The 19,960-nt window shown below is 42.4% G+C and overlaps 2 protein-coding genes across 55 annotated transcripts in view; one reads left to right on the top strand and one right to left on the bottom strand.

The window, feature by feature from the left end:
- DCAF17 (DDB1 and CUL4 associated factor 17) overlaps nucleotides 1-19,960 on the bottom strand; it is a 71,016-nt gene that overhangs the window by 50,343 nt on the left and 713 nt on the right. For 4 of the 12 annotated variants that reach the window (XR_008659562.2, XM_055289686.2, XM_055289688.2 and 1 more), the window contains exons 1-2: nucleotides 1,091-1,690; nucleotides 144-247 (exon numbers count right to left, since the gene is read on the bottom strand). Coding sequence is in view for 10 of the 12 variants with exons in the window: in XM_055289686.2 (XP_055145661.1) it covers nucleotides 144-247; nucleotides 1,091-1,543 (557 nt within the window). In the remaining 2 variants the exon portion in view is untranslated. Of the gene's footprint in view, nucleotides 1-143; nucleotides 248-349; nucleotides 591-653; nucleotides 1,860-15,337; nucleotides 15,655-19,960 lie in introns of those variants that run through there. The other 8 variants (XM_063644707.1, XM_055289690.2, XM_063644706.1 and 5 more) reach the window with 8 other exon arrangements.
- The window catches only part of METTL8 (methyltransferase 8, tRNA N3-cytidine), a 181,979-nt gene continuing 162,572 nt past the window's right edge, over nucleotides 554-19,960 (top strand). For 20 of the 43 annotated variants that reach the window (XR_010122153.1, XR_010122152.1, XR_010122148.1 and 17 more), the window contains exon 1: nucleotides 584-683. Coding sequence is in view for 1 of the 43 variants with exons in the window: in XM_055289708.2 (XP_055145683.1) it covers nucleotides 676-683 (8 nt within the window). In the remaining 42 variants the exon portion in view is untranslated. Of the gene's footprint in view, nucleotides 684-1,226; nucleotides 1,455-1,836; nucleotides 2,300-19,960 lie in introns of those variants that run through there. The other 23 variants (XR_008659566.2, XR_010122145.1, XR_008659564.2 and 20 more) reach the window with 11 other exon arrangements.

Below are 19,960 nucleotides of genomic sequence, written 5' to 3'. Positions count from 1 at the left end.
TGCATTTTTTACTGCCTAGTCTTATTTTGGACCCCTTTTTTCATTGTTTCACTAGGCACTAATGTAGGCATGTGGTTCTATACAAATTATAGTTAAGATCAACAGTGAGGTGAATTACAGCAAAATTATCAATAAAAAATTACCTGCTGACACAGCGCCGATAATTGTCAAAATATATTCTTCCTCTCTCATAGGCTATAGGTGACCTGGAATGAGTTGTCCAAACATTCTTAAATTTAGTACTTTCCTAAAAGACATAAAGAATTTCCGTTCAGGAAAGAACTCTTAGGCTTCCACTGTGCACCAATTTTAAGTTGGATTTAAAATTTTCAAAGCAACATAATTTCACCTATATTATTTAAAAACTTTTTGCATCCTTCCTCCAGTCTGCCCTCATGTTTTGGCTTAATGAGGTGACCAACTTTTAGAATAATTGTTTCCAGGTAAGACATAAGAAGCGTAAAACTAAAAGCATCTGGTGGCCCTATTACCACCTGTTGACTAATCTCCTAGATTCCGGGCTTGTATCCTCCTCCCCATCACATGTGACCCTATAAAGGGAGGCCCTAGCGCGTTAAAACCGCATCCCCGCAGGAGGCTCGGCCGCCAGGCGCCCGCGGCCCTCCGTCCCGCCCCGGCCGGCGGGCGGTCACCTGGCACACCAGCGCCCGCAGGATGTCCAGGTTGGTCCTCTGCACCACGCCTGCGTCGCGCGAGAAGCAGCCCAGCGCCCGGCGACTCAGCCGGCGGCACACGTTGGGCTTCTGGGTCGGGCCCATGGAGGCGCGGGCCTGGCCTTGGGTAGGCTGGGCCACTGAGTGGCGCGCCCTACACTCCCGTGCTGGGCAGCCGCCGCTGCCTCCGAATTTCGAGGCCCAGACTTTCCCGGCGGGGCCCAGGAAAAGCTGACACGGGGAGGCGGGCAGGGAGCACCCGACGGCGGGGCGAGGGAAAGCAGAGCCGCTTGCACCGCCAGAGCACGGAGAGAAGGGAAGAAGCACTCCCTTTTCGATCTGCCCCTCCCAGGCTTTCTGGCCGCTGACAGTGCGACGCTCCGGTACCGCGGGGCCGGCCGGAGCCGCTCTCTCACCGGGAAATGTAGTTCCCAGTGCCTCGTGAGGCAGCCCGGCTTCTCCCAGGAACTACAATTCCCGTCAGGCGGCACGGAGCCAGGGCTTGCCCGGCCCCGCCTCGGCCCGCGGAGGCTGCGCTGTCTCGCCGGCGCGCCTCTCTGTGCTGCGAGTGGCGAGCTGGGCAGAGCCCTGGGGGCGCGGCGCTGCCGCCTTCGGGTCTCCGCTCCGTGTGTGCGCCCTGCACTTACGGATCCCTCCCTCAGTGCCCCGGTACTCACAAGCTTCTCGGCCCCTGACCTTCGCCCTGGGAGGTTCTGGCCAGGTGCCAGGAGGGGCGCTGTGTCGAGGGCGAGCCCTCCAAAGCAGCGTCCCGTGCTGAAGGTACGCCCCGCGGCTTTCTCTTCAGCCGCACGTTGGCTGAGGGGGACGGTAAACGGTGCTTTTGTATTAGGAAGATGCTGGCTTTCCATTCACTCTTAGTTTCACCCTCCAAACTGGGATTGAGTTACTCTTTCCCGGAGGCCCGTCCTTGGGTGGCCTGCGGGGACATTGGCTGGTTTTGCGATAATTGCTTCATTTTCTTTCGTATCGCCGCCATTCTTTTTTTCTTTATAGGCAATAAAATATGAAATGCTTACGTTCTTCCTGGACGGCCTAAGATATTCCTCGTCGATGTCTCTAAGTAAAATATATACTTTGTTAACTAGCCCTGCCTGTATGTTCAAAGTTCCCAGCACACTAAACTTTCAGCAAGCATGCACCACATGTGTCCCACCGCCTTGCTCTAAGTGCCTTAAGGGTGGGGCCATGTATCTCCCACGTGGACTTGGGCATGCTACCTCTTGTTCACAGGTGCTCAAAGAAAGATCGTACCTGACTGGCAGGGCAAAAAGTACAGTACAGCAGGTCCTCGAATCGCATTTTTTCGTTCAGTGTCATTTTGTATAACTTGATGAGAAAAAATAATAATTTCCTACCGGGGCTACTGTTTGTGTGGACCTTGCCCCTTCTCCCCACGTCTGCATGGGTTTTCACCAGGCACCCCAGGGTACTGCCTCCCACATCTCAGTGCAGGCTGGGTGAATTGGCCCTGTCTGTGTTTCCTGTCTGAGTGTGAGTGCTCCCTGCGATGGAATGTCGTCGTGTCCAAGGGTTGGTTCCCACCTTGCACCCTGAGCTGAGGGGATAGGCTTCAGCCACCCTCGACCCTGAACTGGAATAATTAGGTAAATAACTATCTTACTTGTTTTTATTAATCTTCCTTAAATGTATGTATAGCTCCCATTTATTTCAATGTTTAATATTAGAAGTGTTTTGGTTTGTATTTAGGAGTTTGGTGAAGTTTTTGTGACCAGAAATATGTTATAGGAACTTAACTTTTGTTTACATCAATTGGCCTATGATAAAAATGGTTTTGGTATATGTCATTTTGCTTACAGTCAGTTTCCAAAAATCTGTTGTTGACATTAGGTGAGTACTTACAGTACTGGGTGAGTGTGTTGGGTCACAGTTTAAGTTTAGTAAAAATCGGCCATATCTCTTTTTAACCCTGCTGAATTTCCTTCGGGCTCGAGCTTTTGCTGATTTTTCATGACTTATTTACAGCATACGGTAGAGTGCTTTGTATGCTTTGTATATTTTTAGAGAGTGCTACAATAGTTAATTTGGTAATTCATGAATGCAGCTGTCACTGAGAAAACTGGAACCCAGAAAAGATAACTGGGTTTTCTTTGGCTTAAATGAAATTCAAATCATTTCTGAATTGAATTCATCAACTCTCTCATTTCTCCTTCCTCTTTGCCGCCACTTGTTTGTCTTCTTTCCTGTGGCCTTTATTTCACCACCAAGTCATCACCAAGGGAGAGTCATCCTGGATGCCTTGTTGTTCCTTGCCCCCAACCAAGTCCTTTAGATTGTCTTATCCATCTCATCTTCATTTCACCTAAGTAATTTAGGGCCTCACCATTTTTTATCACATTATTAAGTAGCCTCCTAATTTCTGCCTTACTTGTGACACAGGATTTTTTTTTTTTTTTTTTTTTTTTTTTTTTTTTTTTTGACGTTGCTTTGCCACTGGAGACCTCCGCAGCCGGAGACCTACCCGGGCCTTGCTTGGGCTGGGCTTGCCACAGGAGGTGCCCTGCACAACTGGCCCACTGGGCCACTCCTGGCTTGCACGCAGGTGTGGATCCTGTGGCCACCTGACTGTGGTCTCAGCTCCTGGCAGGAGAGGGTGTCTGAGCTGGCGAGTGCAGCATTGTGTGGTATCCAGCTGGTTGCTCCAAGTGCCGACACAGGAGCTGGCTCCGTGCACCGCTTGCGGCTGGACCAGGCATGTCACAAGTGACTCCCACAGTGGACTCTGGAGTCCAGACTAGGGGAAGGTGGTGGTAACCAAATGAGTCAGGCAACCCAGAAGCCCCAGAGGTGGGTGCTAAAGTGTGCTAACAGCTCTTTTAGACCTTCCGTCTGCCGCCTGACGAACAGGGGCATGTTAACAGCCCTATCAGTCCTGTTACCCCACTCCGGCCCATGGCTCTGGGGCTGGCCTGGCCCCCTGCCCTGCTTCTTGTTGCATAGGGTGGCTACCAGGCGCTGGTGGTGGGACAGAGAGCTACCGTGTTACTGTCTTCTTCCTACCCATGTTTGGTGGCATCCTGAGCTCTTGTCCTGTGTCCAAGAATGAGATTACACTAACAATCGGAGAGTGAGGAGGACAGAGAAGAGTTTTATTGAGCAACAAAACAGCTCTTGATGCAGGATTTTTGCTCTTAGCTCAGCTAGGTCTGAGTTTTTGTCTCACAATAAGGAAGAATTAGGTGTGTGGACCCCAGAGAGTGAGTGGAGTAGAATTTATTTAGTGAAAGGAAAGCTCTCAGTAAAGAAAGGGGTCCTGAAAGCAGGTTGCTGGTTGCCCCCTTTACAGTTGAATACCTGGGCTTAAGGTGCAAATTTCTGGAGGCTCCACCCCATCCTTCCAGTGTGCTTGTGGGCCCTTAGTCTGAGCTACTCCATATTGGTTATTTCCCTTACTGCACATGTGTTAGGGAATGGAATTTTCTATTGTGGGCATGTTTAGGCAAGCCCCCTTTGCAAATTCCTTTATCTGCACAAAACATCTGGTGTAAGCACTTATAGGGCAGGTCGCAGGTTCTTCAGGGACCCTTCCCTTACTGTCTGCCTAAAGCAGGCTGGCTAACTCCTTTTATTCTCAGCCAAGGGGGGATGCAAGGGTGGTCCCCCACCCAAAGTAGGGTGGCTTCTCTTCTGGCATGGCTGGGTCCAGGGCTTTTATGGGCTCAGAATGGGGAAGTGCATGCTGATTGGTTTGTGAGTATGCAAAAGAGGCTAAAACAAAGGCACCACTCAAAGGTGGGCACAACAGTGTGAAAAGACAAATTAGAGAAGGGTGGGTATATGTCAAATAGGTGAAGGGTGGGGATCAATCAGAGGAAAGTGTGCCAAATGGGAAGAGAGGTTCTCGATCTGGTCCATAGATTTATCCAGGACATGTAGCTAGACTTTAAACTGTCTTCAGCTTGAAGATCAGGTTTCACTGGGGACCCACCCCCATCTGCCTAGGATTTGTCTGCCTCCTGCTGCAATCTATCACTTGGGTACTTTTAATTCCATCCCTCTCCCATACTGCTGCCAGAGTGATTTTCCTAAAGCACAAGCTGTCACTTGCCTGTTGCATTCTTTCAGCGGCTCCGAACACCCATGGCAGAATTTCTTATTTATTTATTTATTTTTATTATACTGTAAGTTCTGGGGTACATGTGTAGAATGTGCAGTTTTGTTACATAGGTATACATGTGCCATGGTGATTTGCAGCACCCATCAACCCGTCACCTACATTAGGTATTTCTCCTGATGCTATCCCTCCCTTAGCCCCTAGACAGGCTCCCATTTTTTTTTTTTGCTTTTTGTTTTTGAAATGGAATCTTGCTCTGTCGCCCAGGCTGGAGTGCAGTGGGGCGATCTCGGCTCACTGCAGCCTCACCTCCTAGGTTCAAGTGATTCTCCTGCCTCAGCCTCCCCAGTTGCCAGGATTACAGGTGCGCACCACCACCCCTGGCTAATTTTAATATTTTTAGTAGAGATGGGGTTTCGCCATGTTGGCCAGGCTGGTTGTGAACTCCTGACCTCAGATGATCTGCCCACCTTGGCCTCCCAAAGTGCTGGGATTATCGGCATGAGCTACCGCTCCCAGCCCATAGCAGAATTTCTTTTTTTAGTTTTTTGTTTTTGAGATGGAGTTTTTTTGCTCTTGTTGCCCAGGCTGAAGTGCAATGGTGTGATCTCAGCTCACTGCAACCTGTGCTTCCTGGGTTCAAGTGATTCTCCTGTCTCAGCCTCCCATGTAGCTGGGATTACAGGTGTATGCCACCACACACGTCTAATTTTTGTATTTTTAGTAGAGATGGGGTTTCATCATATTGGTCAGGCTGGTCTCAAACTCCTGACCTCAGGTGATCCGCCCGCCTCTGCCTCCCAAAGTGCTGGGATTACAGGCGTGAGCCACCATGCCTGGCTGAGCAGTATTTCTTATACCCAAATAAGATACCCAGGATCCTCCATTGTTAATTTAAAACTCTTTTAGTATGTCACATATATGCAAAGATAAAACTAGGTATAAACTCCTCATGTTGTCTCTTTCTTGTTTTTTGTCTTTTTAATTTTTTTTGTGTATGTGTTGTATCTTTTATACACTGATAACACCCAAACATCTACAAGTTAAATGAAACAAAGCTATAAAACCAATAAATCCAAATGACTGTGAGCAATGAGACTTTAGCTGGACCTAAAGCTCTAATCATGAATGTCCTCTGTGGCATACCTTCCTTACAGAAAGGTCTGTCCATTTTGCCCTTGTGTTGAGAGATTACTTGATGCCTTCACCTCTTTTCTTTATTTAAATCACCACAAAACCTTCCTTTGTTCAATATGTAATGGCTTCATTTGTCCTTCACTTGACAAACAACATCATTTACATACAGTAGTCTCCATTTCATTCTCATTAACATGTACCAATGACAAACAGCACCACTTGTTTAGCAATACACTCCTAAACACACATGTGTGAATTCAAATCTTGTGACAGCACTCAATTAAAAACTGCTCATTCAGATGATCCAGAGTGTCCTTTTGTTAATATTCTTTTTTTAAAAAGATTTTTATCAAATTGAAAATGAAAGATTTCTCCTACAGAAATCTCATAGCCTTGAAGATATGTGTACAAAATCCCTAGGGGTTCGCCTAAGTTACCTTATAGTACAAAATCTGAATCTCTTTGGGTAGAATACCAGGCACTTCATTATCTTTCCACATTTTCATTATCTTGTCCACATTTTCAGCCTCATCTCTTTGACCATCCCTCATGTTTGCTTTTGTGGTTCTGATATGTTTGCTGACTTTCTCAAGCCAATGTGCCTTTATATTTGAGATGTTCTTTATCTGAAGCTTCCTTTCCTCTCCTCTTATCAGTTGATCTCAAGACTCATCCCAGGTATCACAGCTCCACTGAGACCCTTCCCCTAACTCCTCCAGCTTGGTTAGTAGCCTTTTCTGTGCTTCCATGTTACTGTGTACATTGTTGTGGCACTATATTAGAATTGTCATTTGTCTGTCTTCCCAACTAACCTGGGCAGAAACTGAGTAGTAATAAAATTCTCCCTGCTTTACACTACCTAAAATGTGGTTAATGCATATGTATGTTGAATAAATGAATGGGCTATAAAAAAACAATATGTTTGTATAGAATCTATTAGCAGCAGCTAAGTACTTTTTTTTTTTTTACTTTATTTTATTTGCTTGAGAAGAAATCTCAAAGGCTGGTGCTGAACTCCTGGGCTCAAGCGATCATACCGTCTCAGCCTCTTGAATAGCTGGGATGTATAGTGGGATTACAGGCATATACCACAATACTTGGCAATAGCAGCTACTTTTAGCTTAGATGCAGATTTAGTCTCCACTTATTCTTTAAATCAGTAGGAAGTCAGAATATTAATAACGTTCACAAAAACTTAAATCCTTAAGACTTCTACCTATAAAGTAGATATTTTCCATTTGTTGAAGGTAAAATGGCATAAATAGATACAGTTTTATGATTGGAAAATGATTTCTCTTAGTTTTGGGCATAGAGCAAATATTCTTCTTTTTTTTCTATTCTTTGTCTGTGTTATGTTTACAGAATACTTAACCATCCTAGCCATGATATTTTAAAGACAAGAAAGAAGAAATATTAATTCAAAAGTTAATAAAATGCTTTTTGTTCATATACTTTGTTTAAAGAAACATAGTATAACTGAATAAATGTATAAAATACTCAGGTTATTAAACTTGAATATTTATTCAGAGACAAATTTTAACCAAGCTATAGGAAGTCATTTATCCAACATGCTTTTGTTTTTCATCCATAATGTGCAGGGGAAAATTTTGGCATAGGATATAGCAGTAAACAGGATAGACAGGGTCCCTACAGGTGGGAGGAGATAGACAATAAATAGATAGATGAAAAAATAAGATTTCCAGGTAGCAATAAGTGCTGTGAAGAAAATAAAACAGGGTGATGTGCTGGAGGGTGGCTTTAGCCAGAGTGGTCAGGGAAGGCCCCTCTAAAGAGAATACATGTAAGCTGAGCCCTAAATGATGAGGAGGAGCTGATCTGCAACAGTCCAGAGTAGTAGCCCAGGCAAAGGGATGCTTGAGTTCAGGATTCCTAAGGCTTATAATAAGAAGTCAAAAACTCTCAGAAGGCCAGTGTGGCTCTTTAGCGTGCAGGAGGGAGGTAAACTTGGAGCAGTCGGATGGGACCAAGACATGTTAAGCTTTGTAGGCAATGGTAAGGAATTTTGGATTTTATTCTGTTATGATAGGAGGCTTTGAAGAGGGGAGTGATATGATCTATGTTGTGTTATAAAAAGGTCATTATGGCTGTAGAGTGGAAAATACATTGTGGAAGGCAAGAATAATTGTAAGGAGACAGGTGGCTATTGCATTCGTCCAGGTAAGAGATTATAGTGTTTTGAACTAGAGTGGTAACAGGAGAGATGGAAAGAAGTGAAGAAGATTCAAGATATATTTGGGAAGTAGAGTTGACAGGACTTCTGATATAGTGGATATTAAGGATGAGGAAAAGAAAAGAATCAAGTGAAATCCTAATAAAACAGAACCACAATAAATATTCCCAAACTCCTCAAAACAAATTGGAAACATGATGTGATGCCAAAGAAACAATGCCTGGATTTTATTAAAGGTGCACATCAGCGTTATACATTAGTGCTAAGGAATGTTAGGATTTGTTATGTGGCTAGGGCATGTGGGAAAAGTGAATAAAATCAGATCCCAGAAGTAGGTAGGGATCAGACCATGTGGAACTGTGGAAATGTGATGGAAAACCATTGGAGTGATCTGACATTCTTCTTAAACAGATACTTGGCTGCAGCATCAAGAACAAGAGTGAAATGTAAGAGACCACTTAGCAGGTGATTGTAGTAGTCCAGGTGCAAGTTACTTTTGGAAAATTATTTTGAAGTTATTGAAACTTTTGACCACAAGTTTGGTTCTTATGTTTTCTTTCCTCTCTATATTTTAATGATGCGTGTCTGAACACACGGTATATTAATGCATATACGAAGTTTTCAGAAAGATTTAGGTTTAAAGCGTTGATAGTAAAGCTTGCAGACTCACCCTCTTATTTTAAACAATATTTATTCAAAAGTATCAATCCTTTTATGCTATGTTACAGATGACATAGCATAATATACAAATAACAATTATAAAATGAACACCCATATACTTAGCATCAACTTAAAAATAAACAGAATATTACCTAAAACTTTGACATTTCTTATGTGCCCTGCTGGTTCTGAGATCCCTCTTTCCTCTTTAGATAAATAAAAAATTGTTTTAAATGTTTTTGAACATCATTCATATTATATATGTGTACTTTTCTATAGCTTGTCTATATTTTTCTCAACATTACATTTTACGATGTACCTGTAATTCATTCATGTTTACTACTGTGTAGTATTTCCTTGTATAAATTTTTTACAATTAATTTATCCCCTTTCTACTAGCTAGGCTTTTTGTTTCTTTCAGGTTTTTTGTTTTGTTTTTGTATTTTTTGAAACGGAGTCTTACTCTGTTGCCCAGGCTGGAGTGCAGTGGCACAATCTCAGCTCACTGCAACCTCTGCCTCCTAGGTTCAAGCGATTCTCCTGCCTCAGCCTCCTGAGTAGCCGGGATTACAGGCACCCGCCATCATGCCCGGCTAATTTTTGTATTTTTAGTAGAGATGAGGTTTCACTATGTTGGCTAGGCTGGTCTCGAACACCTGACTGACTTCATGATCCGCCTGCGTCAGCCTTCCAAAGTGCTGGGATTACAGGCGTGAGCCACCGCACCTGGCCTCTTTCGGGTTTTTTATTTCTAGGAAAGGGCTGTTATAGACATTCTTATCCCTGTCTCCTGGCACGCATTTTAAAGAATGCGTTAGTTTTCTTTTGCTGTATAACAAATTACCACAGTTTTAGTAGCTTAAGTTAACACCCATTCATTACCTCAAAGTCCTGTAGAAGTCCTAAAACAGCATAACCTAATTGTCTGCTCAGGATCTCACCAGGCTGAAATTATGGTGTCAACCTGGGCTGTGGTCTCATCTATGACTCACAGTCCTGTTCTACCCTCACTGGATATTGACACAATTCCATTCCTAGCAGCTGTAGGACTGAAGCCCTCAGCTCTGAGACGTTGCCCACTGTTCCCTGCCTCATGGCCCTTTTCACAACCTGGCAGTCTGCTTCTTCAAGGCAAATAGGAGACTGTCTCTCTGACCTCTTCTGCTAAGATGAGGTCTTACATAAAAGTAACCTATGAAGGAGATGACTGTCCATCATTTTCACAGGTCCCATCCACACTGGTGGACTGTTCAGAGGATGAGGGGGTGAGTATCTTGGGGACTGTGTTATAATTCTGCTGCCACAAAGAGTTGCTCCAGAGTATATACCTAGGTACTTAATTACTGAATTATATGGTATATGCATTGTATTAGTCCGTTCTCACACTGCTAATAAAGGCATACCTGAGACTGGGTAATTTATAAAGGGAAGAGGTTTAATTGACTCACAGTTCCTCATGGCTGGGGAGGCCTCAGGAAACTTACAGTCCTGGTGGAAGGAGAAGCAAACACATCCTTCTTCACATGGCAGCAGCAAGGAGAAGTGCAGAGCAAAGTGGAGGAAAAGCCCCTTAAAAACCATCAGATCTCATGAGAACACATTCACTATCATGAGAACAGCATGAGGGTAACCACCCCCATGATTCAATTACCTCCCACTGGCTCCCTCCCACAACATGTAGAGATTATGGGAACTACAATTCAAGATGAGATTTGGGTGGGGACACAGCCAAACCATATCATTCTGCCCCTGGCCCCTCCCAGAGCTCATGTCCTCACATTTCAGAACATAATCATGTCCTTCCAACTGTCCCCCAAAGTCTTATTCCAGCATTAACTCAAAAATCTAAGTCCAAAGTCTCATCTGAGACAAGGCAAGTCCCTTCTGCCTATGAGCCTGTAAAATCAAAAGCAAGTTATTTATTTCCTAGATACAATGGGGGTACAGGCATTGGGTAAATACACCCATTCCAAGTGGGAGAAATTGGCCAAAACAAAGGGGCTACAGGCCCTACGCAAGTCTGAAATCCAATAGAGCAGTCATTAAACCTTAAAGTTCCAAAATGATCTCCTTTGACTCCATGTCTCATATCCAGGGCATGCTGATACAAGAGGTGGGCTCCTATGGCCTTGGGCAGCTCCACACCTGTGGCTTTGCAGGGTGCAGCCCCTGTCCTGGTTGCTTTCATGGGCTGGTGTTGAGTGTCTGAGGCTTTTCCAGGCACACGGTGCAAGCTGTTGATGGATCTACCATTCTGGGGTCTGGAGGACGGAGGCCCTCTTCTCACATCTCCACTAGGCAGTGTCCCAGTAGGGACTCTGTGTGGGGGCTCCAATCCCACATTTCCCTTTCACATTGCCATAGCAGAGGTTCTCCATGAGGGCTCCACCCATGCAGCAAACTTCTGCGTGCACATCCAGGCATTTCTATACATCTTCTGAAATCTAGGCAGAGGTTCCCCAAACTCAATTCTTGACTTCTGTGTACCCACAGGCCCAATACCATGTGGAAGCTGCCAAGGCTGGGGCTTGCCCCCTCTGAATTCATGGCCTGCGCTGTACCTTGGCCCCTTTTAGCCACAGCTGGAGCAGCTGGGGTGCAGGGCACCAAGTCCTGAGGCTGCACACAGTAGGAGGGCCCTGCACCCAGCCCAGGAAACCACTTTTCCCTCCTAGGCCTCTGGGTCTGTGATGGGAGGGGCTGCCTCAGAGTTCTCTGACATGCCTTGGAGACATTTTCCCTATTGTCTTGGTGATTAGCATTTGGCTCCTTGTTACTTATGCAAATTTCTGCAGCTGGCTTGAATTTCTCCCCAGAACATGGGTTTTTCATTTCTACTGCATTATCAGGCTGCACATTTTTCAAACTTTTATTCTCTGCTTCCTCTTGAGCACTTTGATGCTTAGAAATTTCTTTCTCTAGATACCCTAAATCATCGCTCTCAACTTCAAAGTTCCACAGATCTCTAGGGCAGGGACAAAATGCCTCCAGTATCTTTGCATATCAAGAACGACTTTTAGTCCAGTTCCAACAAGTTCCTCATCTCCATCTGAGACGACCTCAGGTGGGGGGCTCTATTGTCCATATCACTATCAATATTTTGGTCAAAACCATTTAACAGATCTCTAGGAAGTTCCAAACTTTCCCACATCTTCCTGTCTTCTGAGCCCTCCAAGTCTCTAGGAAGTTCCAAACTTTCCCACATCTTCCTGTCTTCTGAGCCTTCCAAGTCTCTAGGAAGTTCCAAACTTTCTCACATTTTCCTGTCTTTTGAGCCTTCCAAACAGTTCCAACCTCTGCCTGTTACACAGTTCCAAAGTTGCTTCCACGTTTTTGGGTATCTTTATAGCAGCACCCCATTCCTGGTACCAATTTACTATATTAGTCTGTTCCCACGCTACTAATAAAGACATACCTGAGACTGGGTAATTTATAAAGTGAAGAGGTTTAATTGTCTCACAGTTCCACATGGCTCAAGAGGCTTCAGGAAACTTATGGCAGAAGGGGAAGCAAACACGTCCTTCTTCACATGGCAGCAGCAAGGAGAAGTGCAGAGTGAAGCAGGGGAGAAGCCCCTTATAAACCCTCAGATCTCATGAGAACTCACTATCATGAGATCAGCATGAGGATAACCACCCCCCATAATTCAATTACCTCCCACTGGGTCCCTCCCACGACATGTGGAGATTATGGGAACTACAATTCAAGATGTGATTGGTTGAGGACACAACCAAACCATATCATGCACCTTCAGCTTTTTTAGATGATACCATGTTGACTCTATATGTCGTTATAGTAATTTATATCCTATTGGCTGACTTCCCATTACTTTACATCCTTGCCTGCATTTGTATTGTCAGACTTAAGTTTTTGCCAATGTAGTGAATATAAGACTCTATTATATTATGATTTTTATGCATTTTCCATATTATAAATACAGTTTAGCATCTATTTTTAATGTCACTAGGCATTCCTGTTTTCATTCTTGTGCAAAGCCTGATCATGACTTTTGCCCATTTTCTTTTTTTTTTTTTTTGTTTTGAGACGGAGTCTTGCTCTGTCCCCCAGGCTGGAGTGCTGTGATGCGATCTCGGCTCACTGCAAGCTCCGCCTCCCGGGTTCACACCATTCTCCTGCCTCAGCCTCCCGAGTAGCTGGGACTACAGGTGCCCGCCAACACACCCAGCTAATTTTTTGTGTTTTTAGTAAAGATGGGGTTTCACTGTGTTAGCCAGGATGGTCTCGATCTCCTGACCTCGTGATCCGCCCGCGTTGGCCTCCCAAAGTGCTGGGATTACAGGCTTGAGCCACTGTGCCCGGCCTGACTTTTGCCCATTTTCTATTAGATTGTGTGTCTTTTTCTTCTTGAGTTTAGAATGTTTCTGCATGTTTCTCCATAACGATCCTTCATCATAATATGTGTTACAAATGTCTTCTCCCAATTTGTGGCTTATTTGATACTATATAAAAAAAAGCTCACATTAAATGTGGTAAAAGTAATCAGTATTTCCTTTTATGGTTATAATTTGACTCATTTAAGAATTGCTTAACTTGAGATCATAAAGATATCCTCTTATTCTTTTTCTAGGTTTTAAAGTTTTAACTTTCCCACTTAAGTCTTCAGTCAGCGATGAAATTGATTTGAGGGTATGGTATAAATTAGAGATCCTTTCATTATTATTATTTTTCATATATGAATAATCACTTGTTCCAGACCCACTTATTGAATAGTCCCTTCATTTCTTCACAGATCCACAGTGCTAGTTCTGTTGTAGATCAAGTTACCTATCTGGTCGAGTCTATTTCTATGCTCTGTTTTCTGTTCCATTATCTTATTTTTCTGTCCCCAGGGTGATAAGTGACCACTTATTTACTGCAGTTTTATCCTAAGGCTTGAGAGCTGGTAGGGGAAGTGTTCCATCTTACTCCTCTTCTTTAGGAGTGTCTTATTTCTTTTTTGTCATTGACACTTTCATATACCTTTTAAAATCAGCTTGGGCTTCCCAAAAACCTTATTGAAATTTTGATTGGGATGGCATTAAATCTGTATATCAGTTTGAAGAGAACTGACATCTTTACCATATCAAATAATCCTGTCTACGAAGACTATAGAGTCTTTCCTCAGTATACGAGGGAGATTGGTTCCAGGATGCCCGCATATACCAAAATCCACACATCCTCAAGTCTTTCAGTTGACCCTGTGGAACCCAAGTATATGAAAAGTTGGCCCTCCTTATATGCAGATTTCACATCCCCCAAATACTGTATTTTCAATCTGAGTTTGGTTAAAAAAATCCTCATATAAGTGGCCCATGAAGTTTAAACCCATTGTATTCAACAGTTACTATGTAGCTGTCCATTTATTTAGTTAGATCTTCATTAGTGGCTCAGTGAAGTTTTATAATTTTTTCTTTAAAGGAGTTGCATAGTTTACAACTTCCTAAGTATATTATATTTTTGGTCATTGTTATAAATGATGTGTGTGTGCGTGTGTATGTGTGTGTGTGTGTATGGATGTGTGTATGTATTTTTTTTTAGAAGTAGGGTCTCACTGTGCTGCCCAGGCTGGAGTGCAATGGCTATTCACATGTGTGATCATCTTGCATTACAGCCTCAAACTCCTAGGCTCAAGTCATCTTCCTGCCTCAGCCTCCTGAGTAGCTGGGACTACAAGTGGTGCCACTGTGCCTTGCTAAATAGTATATTTTAAAATTAGGTTTTCTAACTATATGTTTGCTAGTATATGAAAATATAATTGTCTATTTGTATATTGATCTTTTATTTGGCAATCTTGCCAAACTTTCCATTTAATAGTAATAATTGTCATTTGTAGGGTTTAGGGGATTTTTTCTGTGTAGATAATCATATCCTTAGGAAATTGTGACAGTTTGTTACTTCCTCCTCCACCTTTTACTTTTTATTTCTCTTTCCTTTCTTACTGTCCTGGCCAAGACCTCCATTGCAGTGTTGAGTAGAACCATTGATAATGGACATCCTGTCTTATTCATGTCTATAAAGGGAATACTTCTAATATTTCACCATTAAGGATGACATTGTAAGTTTTTGGCAGCTACCCTTTATCAAGTTAATGAAATTGTCTTCCATTTCACAGTCACTAAAAGTTTTGATTTTTAATCATGAGTGAATGTTGAATTTTATCAGATGCCTTTTCTGTATCTGCTGAGGTCATTATCCAATTTTTTATTTTAATCCGGTAATGTGGCAAATTACATTGATATACTTTCTATTGTTAAACCAAACTTGGGTTTATTTAGATCAATTTTTGTGACACATTTTGTTTTTTATACATTGTAGGCTTTGGGTGGCTGCTAACCTTAGTGCTCATTCAGCTCTGGACTTTTGCTAGCTTTTGGTCTCTGAGGATTTCTCTTTCTTGCTGGCTCAGGGGTATGTTTAACAAGATTTCTTTTTAAAACATATTAATCCAGCCATTTAGGGGTGGTTGATAGCAGCAAGGATTTTGGAGTATCAAGTTCACCTAATTTGCAGAACTAAAATTCCACTTTGTTATACTTTTAGTTTAAAAGCTTCTTTTAATATATGCTTTCAATAATCACTTACCACCATGTCTGCCTCTTCTTCTTTTTCTTCTTCTTGTCTCTCTGTATAACCATGCCACTCTCTACTGAAAAGACAAAAGAATAGTCTAGCAGGAAGAGCATCATACCAGGAGTCAAAAGCTACAAGTTCTAGTGCCAGCACCATCACTCCCTGAGATCTTGACCAAGCCGCTTTCTTTTGTTGTTTATTTAATAAAATTTTTATATTTTTTTGTAGAGACAGGGTTTCACCACATTGCCCAGGCTGGTCTTGAACTCCAGAGCTCAAGTGATCTGCCCACCTTGGCCTCCCAAAGTGTTGAGATTACAGGTGTGAGCCACCGTGCCCAGCCAACACTTTCTTTCTCTAAGTTTTACTCAATCATCTGCTTGGTGGAAACACTCAGGATTGAAGTGAGATCACATATTTATAAATGTGAACATGTTATAAGGGGAAAGGATGAGAAGCAATGATATACAGTACATTCTCTGTTTAGAAAATGTAACAGAAACAGGGAGTTTGGGGAAGGGAGAGGTTTAAATGAGTCACATGGAATTTTTTTAGGGTGGTGGAACTATTTTGTCTGAGACTATAATGGTGGGTACATGACACCATGCATGTGTTATATACAGCACAGAGTGGAATTTAACATTCAAAATTTTTAATATCAGGAGTGTGGGGATTCCAGGATGGAATGCAGAGTGACAAAATAATCTAACTGTATTACAAATGTATGCAATAACCTCACTGAAAGAGGTCAGAGAAAAGGTGTTGACCTGAGTAACTTTGGAAATGAGACTGTAAGAATAAAGGCAATGGGAACTGTACATAAGCACTATACTGCAGTTGATAAAGTTTCCTGTGGCAGTATGGGGTAATAATTCTGAAACCACTATACAAGTGTACTAGAATCGAACAATTAATAACTGGATGGTGATGATAGGAACCAGGTTTCTTACTGTTGGAGTAGAAGGCTATAGACAAGAAAGAAGGGAAGGCTGGAGTGATCTGTGTGGTGATGGATTAGAGGTGGAGCTATTAGTATGAACTCTAGTTTAATATAGATACAGATGAATGCATATAGAAACACATTATATATATAGATATATGTATATACTTGGTTTATTATGCACACCTATATTTCCTTGCTTTGTCCCTTGAGAGGACTGAGAAGCAAGGACAATCTAGTAGCAAGGAACACACCTGGTGCCCAGACCATTCTCTAATAAAAGGAACAAAGATTCTTTGGAGAAATGGCTGTTTCTAGGACTAGATCAAGGAATCCACAAAATGAGTGCCAGAAAGTAAGGAAGTGCTAAAAACAAAAACACAGTGATGGAACTATGTCAAAAGGAATATAGGAGCCAACTGAAAGAGGATTTTTTTTTTTTTTTTTGAGACAGGGTCTCACTCTGTCACGCTGCGTGACTATACTCATACTGGAGTATAGTCACCCGGGCTGGAGTATGGTGGCATGATCTCGGCTCACTGCAGCCTCCACCTCCCAGGGTCAAGCAGTCTTCCCACCTCAGCCTCCCAAGTAGCTGGGGCCACAGGCACATGCTACTGTGCCTGGCTAATTTTTTGTATTTTTGGTAGAGATGGAGTTTCGCCATGTTGCCCAGACTGGTCTTGAACTCCTGAGCTTAGGTGATCCTCCAGCTTCAGCCTCCCAAAGTGTTGGGATTATAGGCATAAGCCACCATTCCTGGCCTGAAAGAGCTCTTAACGGCCAAAGCTCAAAATAATTTGAGCAGCAAAATAACTAAGTTAGTATTTAGTTATAACATGAAGTATAACATAAATATCCCTGGTCTGTACTGATATAAATAAAGGATTGAATAAATAAATGAATGGGAGAGAAGAGACAAATCGTCTGTGCAAAAGAATTCCAAATATTTTGTGTAGATATTCTGCCCTTAAGGAGGTAGAGCCTAACTGCCCACTTCTTAAATGTGGGCTCTGCATAGTGATTTCCTTCCAAAGAGTACACTATGTAAAAGAGGCGTATACCTTAACAGTGGGGAGAAACCTGTTAAACCCTGACCAGTATACCTCAAAACTGTCAAGGTCTTCATAAACAAGGAAAATCTGAGATACTGTCAGAATAAATAGGAGCCTAAGAAGACATGATGACATGGCCGGGTATGGTGGCTCACACCTGTGATCCCAGCACTTTGGGAGGCTGACGCGGGCGGATCATGAGGTCAGGAGATTGAGACCATCCTGGCTAACATGGTGAAACCCCGTCTCTACTAAAAATACAAAAAGTTAGCAGGGTGTAGTGGTGGGCGCCTGTAGTCCCAGCTACTCGGGAGGCTGAGGCAGGAGAAAGGTGTGAACCCAGGAGGCAGAGCTTGCAGTGAGCTGAGATTGTGCCACTGCACTCCAGCCTGGACGACAGAGTGAGACTGTCTCAGAAAAAAAAAAAAAAAAAGACATGATGACATGATCTCATGTAATAAGGGATCCCGGAACAGAAAAAGGACATTAGGTAAAAATTAAGGAAATTGAATAAAGTATGGACTTAAGTTTATAATAATGTATTACTATTGAGTTGTTAATTATAATAAATATACCATAATAATGTAAGATTTAATAGTGGGGGAAACTATATCAGATACATGGAAACTCTGTACTATCTGTAACATTTTTGTAAATCTGAAATTAAAAGTTTAAAAATGCAACAGGAATATGGTAGACACCACTCTATAGGGATAGCACAACTTAGTGATTAAGAAGATGAACTCATGTACCGGCCTGCCTGGGTTCAGATCTCACTGCTTACTATCTGTAACCCTGGTTACCTTAAGTAACTAGAACTACTTAACTTCTCTGTGCTTCAATTTCTTTATCTGTTAGTGAAGATTCTTGGGAGGACTAAATGAATTTGTGTGTGTGTGCATGTGTATGACTTGGAGTAGTGCCTAGCACAAAGCAAACCTTATATAATTGTTTGAATCTATTTATTATTACTACTTTTGTTCTTTAGTTTTGGGGATTATGGCTAAATTTCACTGCATCTCTCTTCTTCAGCGTACTGATTTTTAGCTTGGCACTCCAACAAAACAGTATCCATAATACTTTGTTCTCATGGGGAAAATCATCGAGATTATAAAGATTCAAGGGAAAGCAGGACCAGAACTTGAGAATCCCCAACCCAGTTTCATGCTTCATATATAGCATTGACTTAGTGAAAGCTACAAAGCCTGACAGGATCTACTTTTTATGGGCATAGACATGCCACACATAGAAATTCTAAGTTAACTTTATTTGGTTTTCAGTAGATTTCTTACTAAGATATCCACTTCCCTTGTTCAGCTGATGTTCTTTTTGGGAAAAGCACTGCCTGCAATACAAACCCCTCAGATGTAGGGTTCAGCATCTAAAATTTAGATGACATTTGAAGCAAAAGTGGGATGTATTATGGAAACATGTATTTCCGGTCTTTTACCTCTGCTAAAATTCATGCCAACTCTTTAGAAAACTTCTGATGGATCAGCAGCTCGGATGGAATAGCGTACTAAGTAGAACATAGAATTTGGAGTCAGGAGCCTGTTCGGAGAGTGGGCTCTTGTGGCTGTGTGACCAAGTGCTCAAGCCTCAGCTCATGCATCTGTACAACAGTGATAACAGAAATGCTTTTCCCAACCTTGTCCCTCACTTACAGGATAGTTGAAGATCAGGTGTGAAAATGAATGTGAGAGCTTTTGTAAGTTATAAAATCTGTACAAATATGATCTGTTAGAGTAGTTCTCAGATTTTCAACCAGAGTAAACGCTAATGGAGCTTTATAGCCATATTAAGTGTTGCAGCCATCTGGACACCTTTAATTATTAAGTAATAAGGTGAAATTGTTGAACTTAAAATGCTCTTGATGGAAAATTTTCTCACAGCACTTTAGTTTTTAGGATGTTTCTCTTTGGCATAAAAGGAAGGCATTGTTTTAGTCTGGAATTGTCTGTTCGAGGTGGCAGTTTGAGGAAATGGTTCCCAAAGTCTTCACTGAAATTAGCTGGAGAATACAAAGGTGAATCCTCCTTTGGACACAGATCCTCTTGTCCTGGTGTAGAGATGACCAGCAGAGGGTGCACGAGCTTTCCTAGGAGCTGACTCCAGCTTCAGCAGCAAGGCTGGGCAGACCTGACTGGTACCATCTGTGTTTGCTGTCTGATGATTAACAAGTACTATAAATGAAACGATCCTGGCGCGTCAGAAACACAGTCACCAAATGGAAAGAGAGAGCAGCCATAATGTCAAACAACAGTGTAGCAAGTGCCTGCCATAGTTGATGAATAGGAAGTTTCTAGATAACTGGAATTCAGCATTCTAGCATGGGCTATTTGTTTCCCACATTCTCCTGTTACCCTTTTCCTTTTCTAATAATTTCTTTCTACTTCCTGGTTCTTTGCTCCACCTTAATCAGCATCCATAATCATCTGCCTTACCCAGTCCGACAATTAGGGGTCTTTTAAGCAACCCTTCTCTGGACATTTACCCTTGGGTATTTGGGTCCAGAATCCAGCATTCTAGTGTTGCTTATTATACCATCTTTTATTCCCTAGAGTGGATCCTCTACTCATAAGTATTATATAGAATTTGTATATTTAGTGATTTTAAAATATTTTTATATTTTCTAATTAT

The sequence above is a fragment of the Symphalangus syndactylus genome, chromosome 8 (assembly GCF_028878055.3).
Source record: "Symphalangus syndactylus isolate Jambi chromosome 8, NHGRI_mSymSyn1-v2.1_pri, whole genome shotgun sequence".
NCBI lineage: Eukaryota > Metazoa > Chordata > Mammalia > Primates > Hylobatidae > Symphalangus > Symphalangus syndactylus.
Note: the sequence above shows the minus strand (reverse complement) of the source record. Positions and strands in the feature narration are given on the sequence as shown.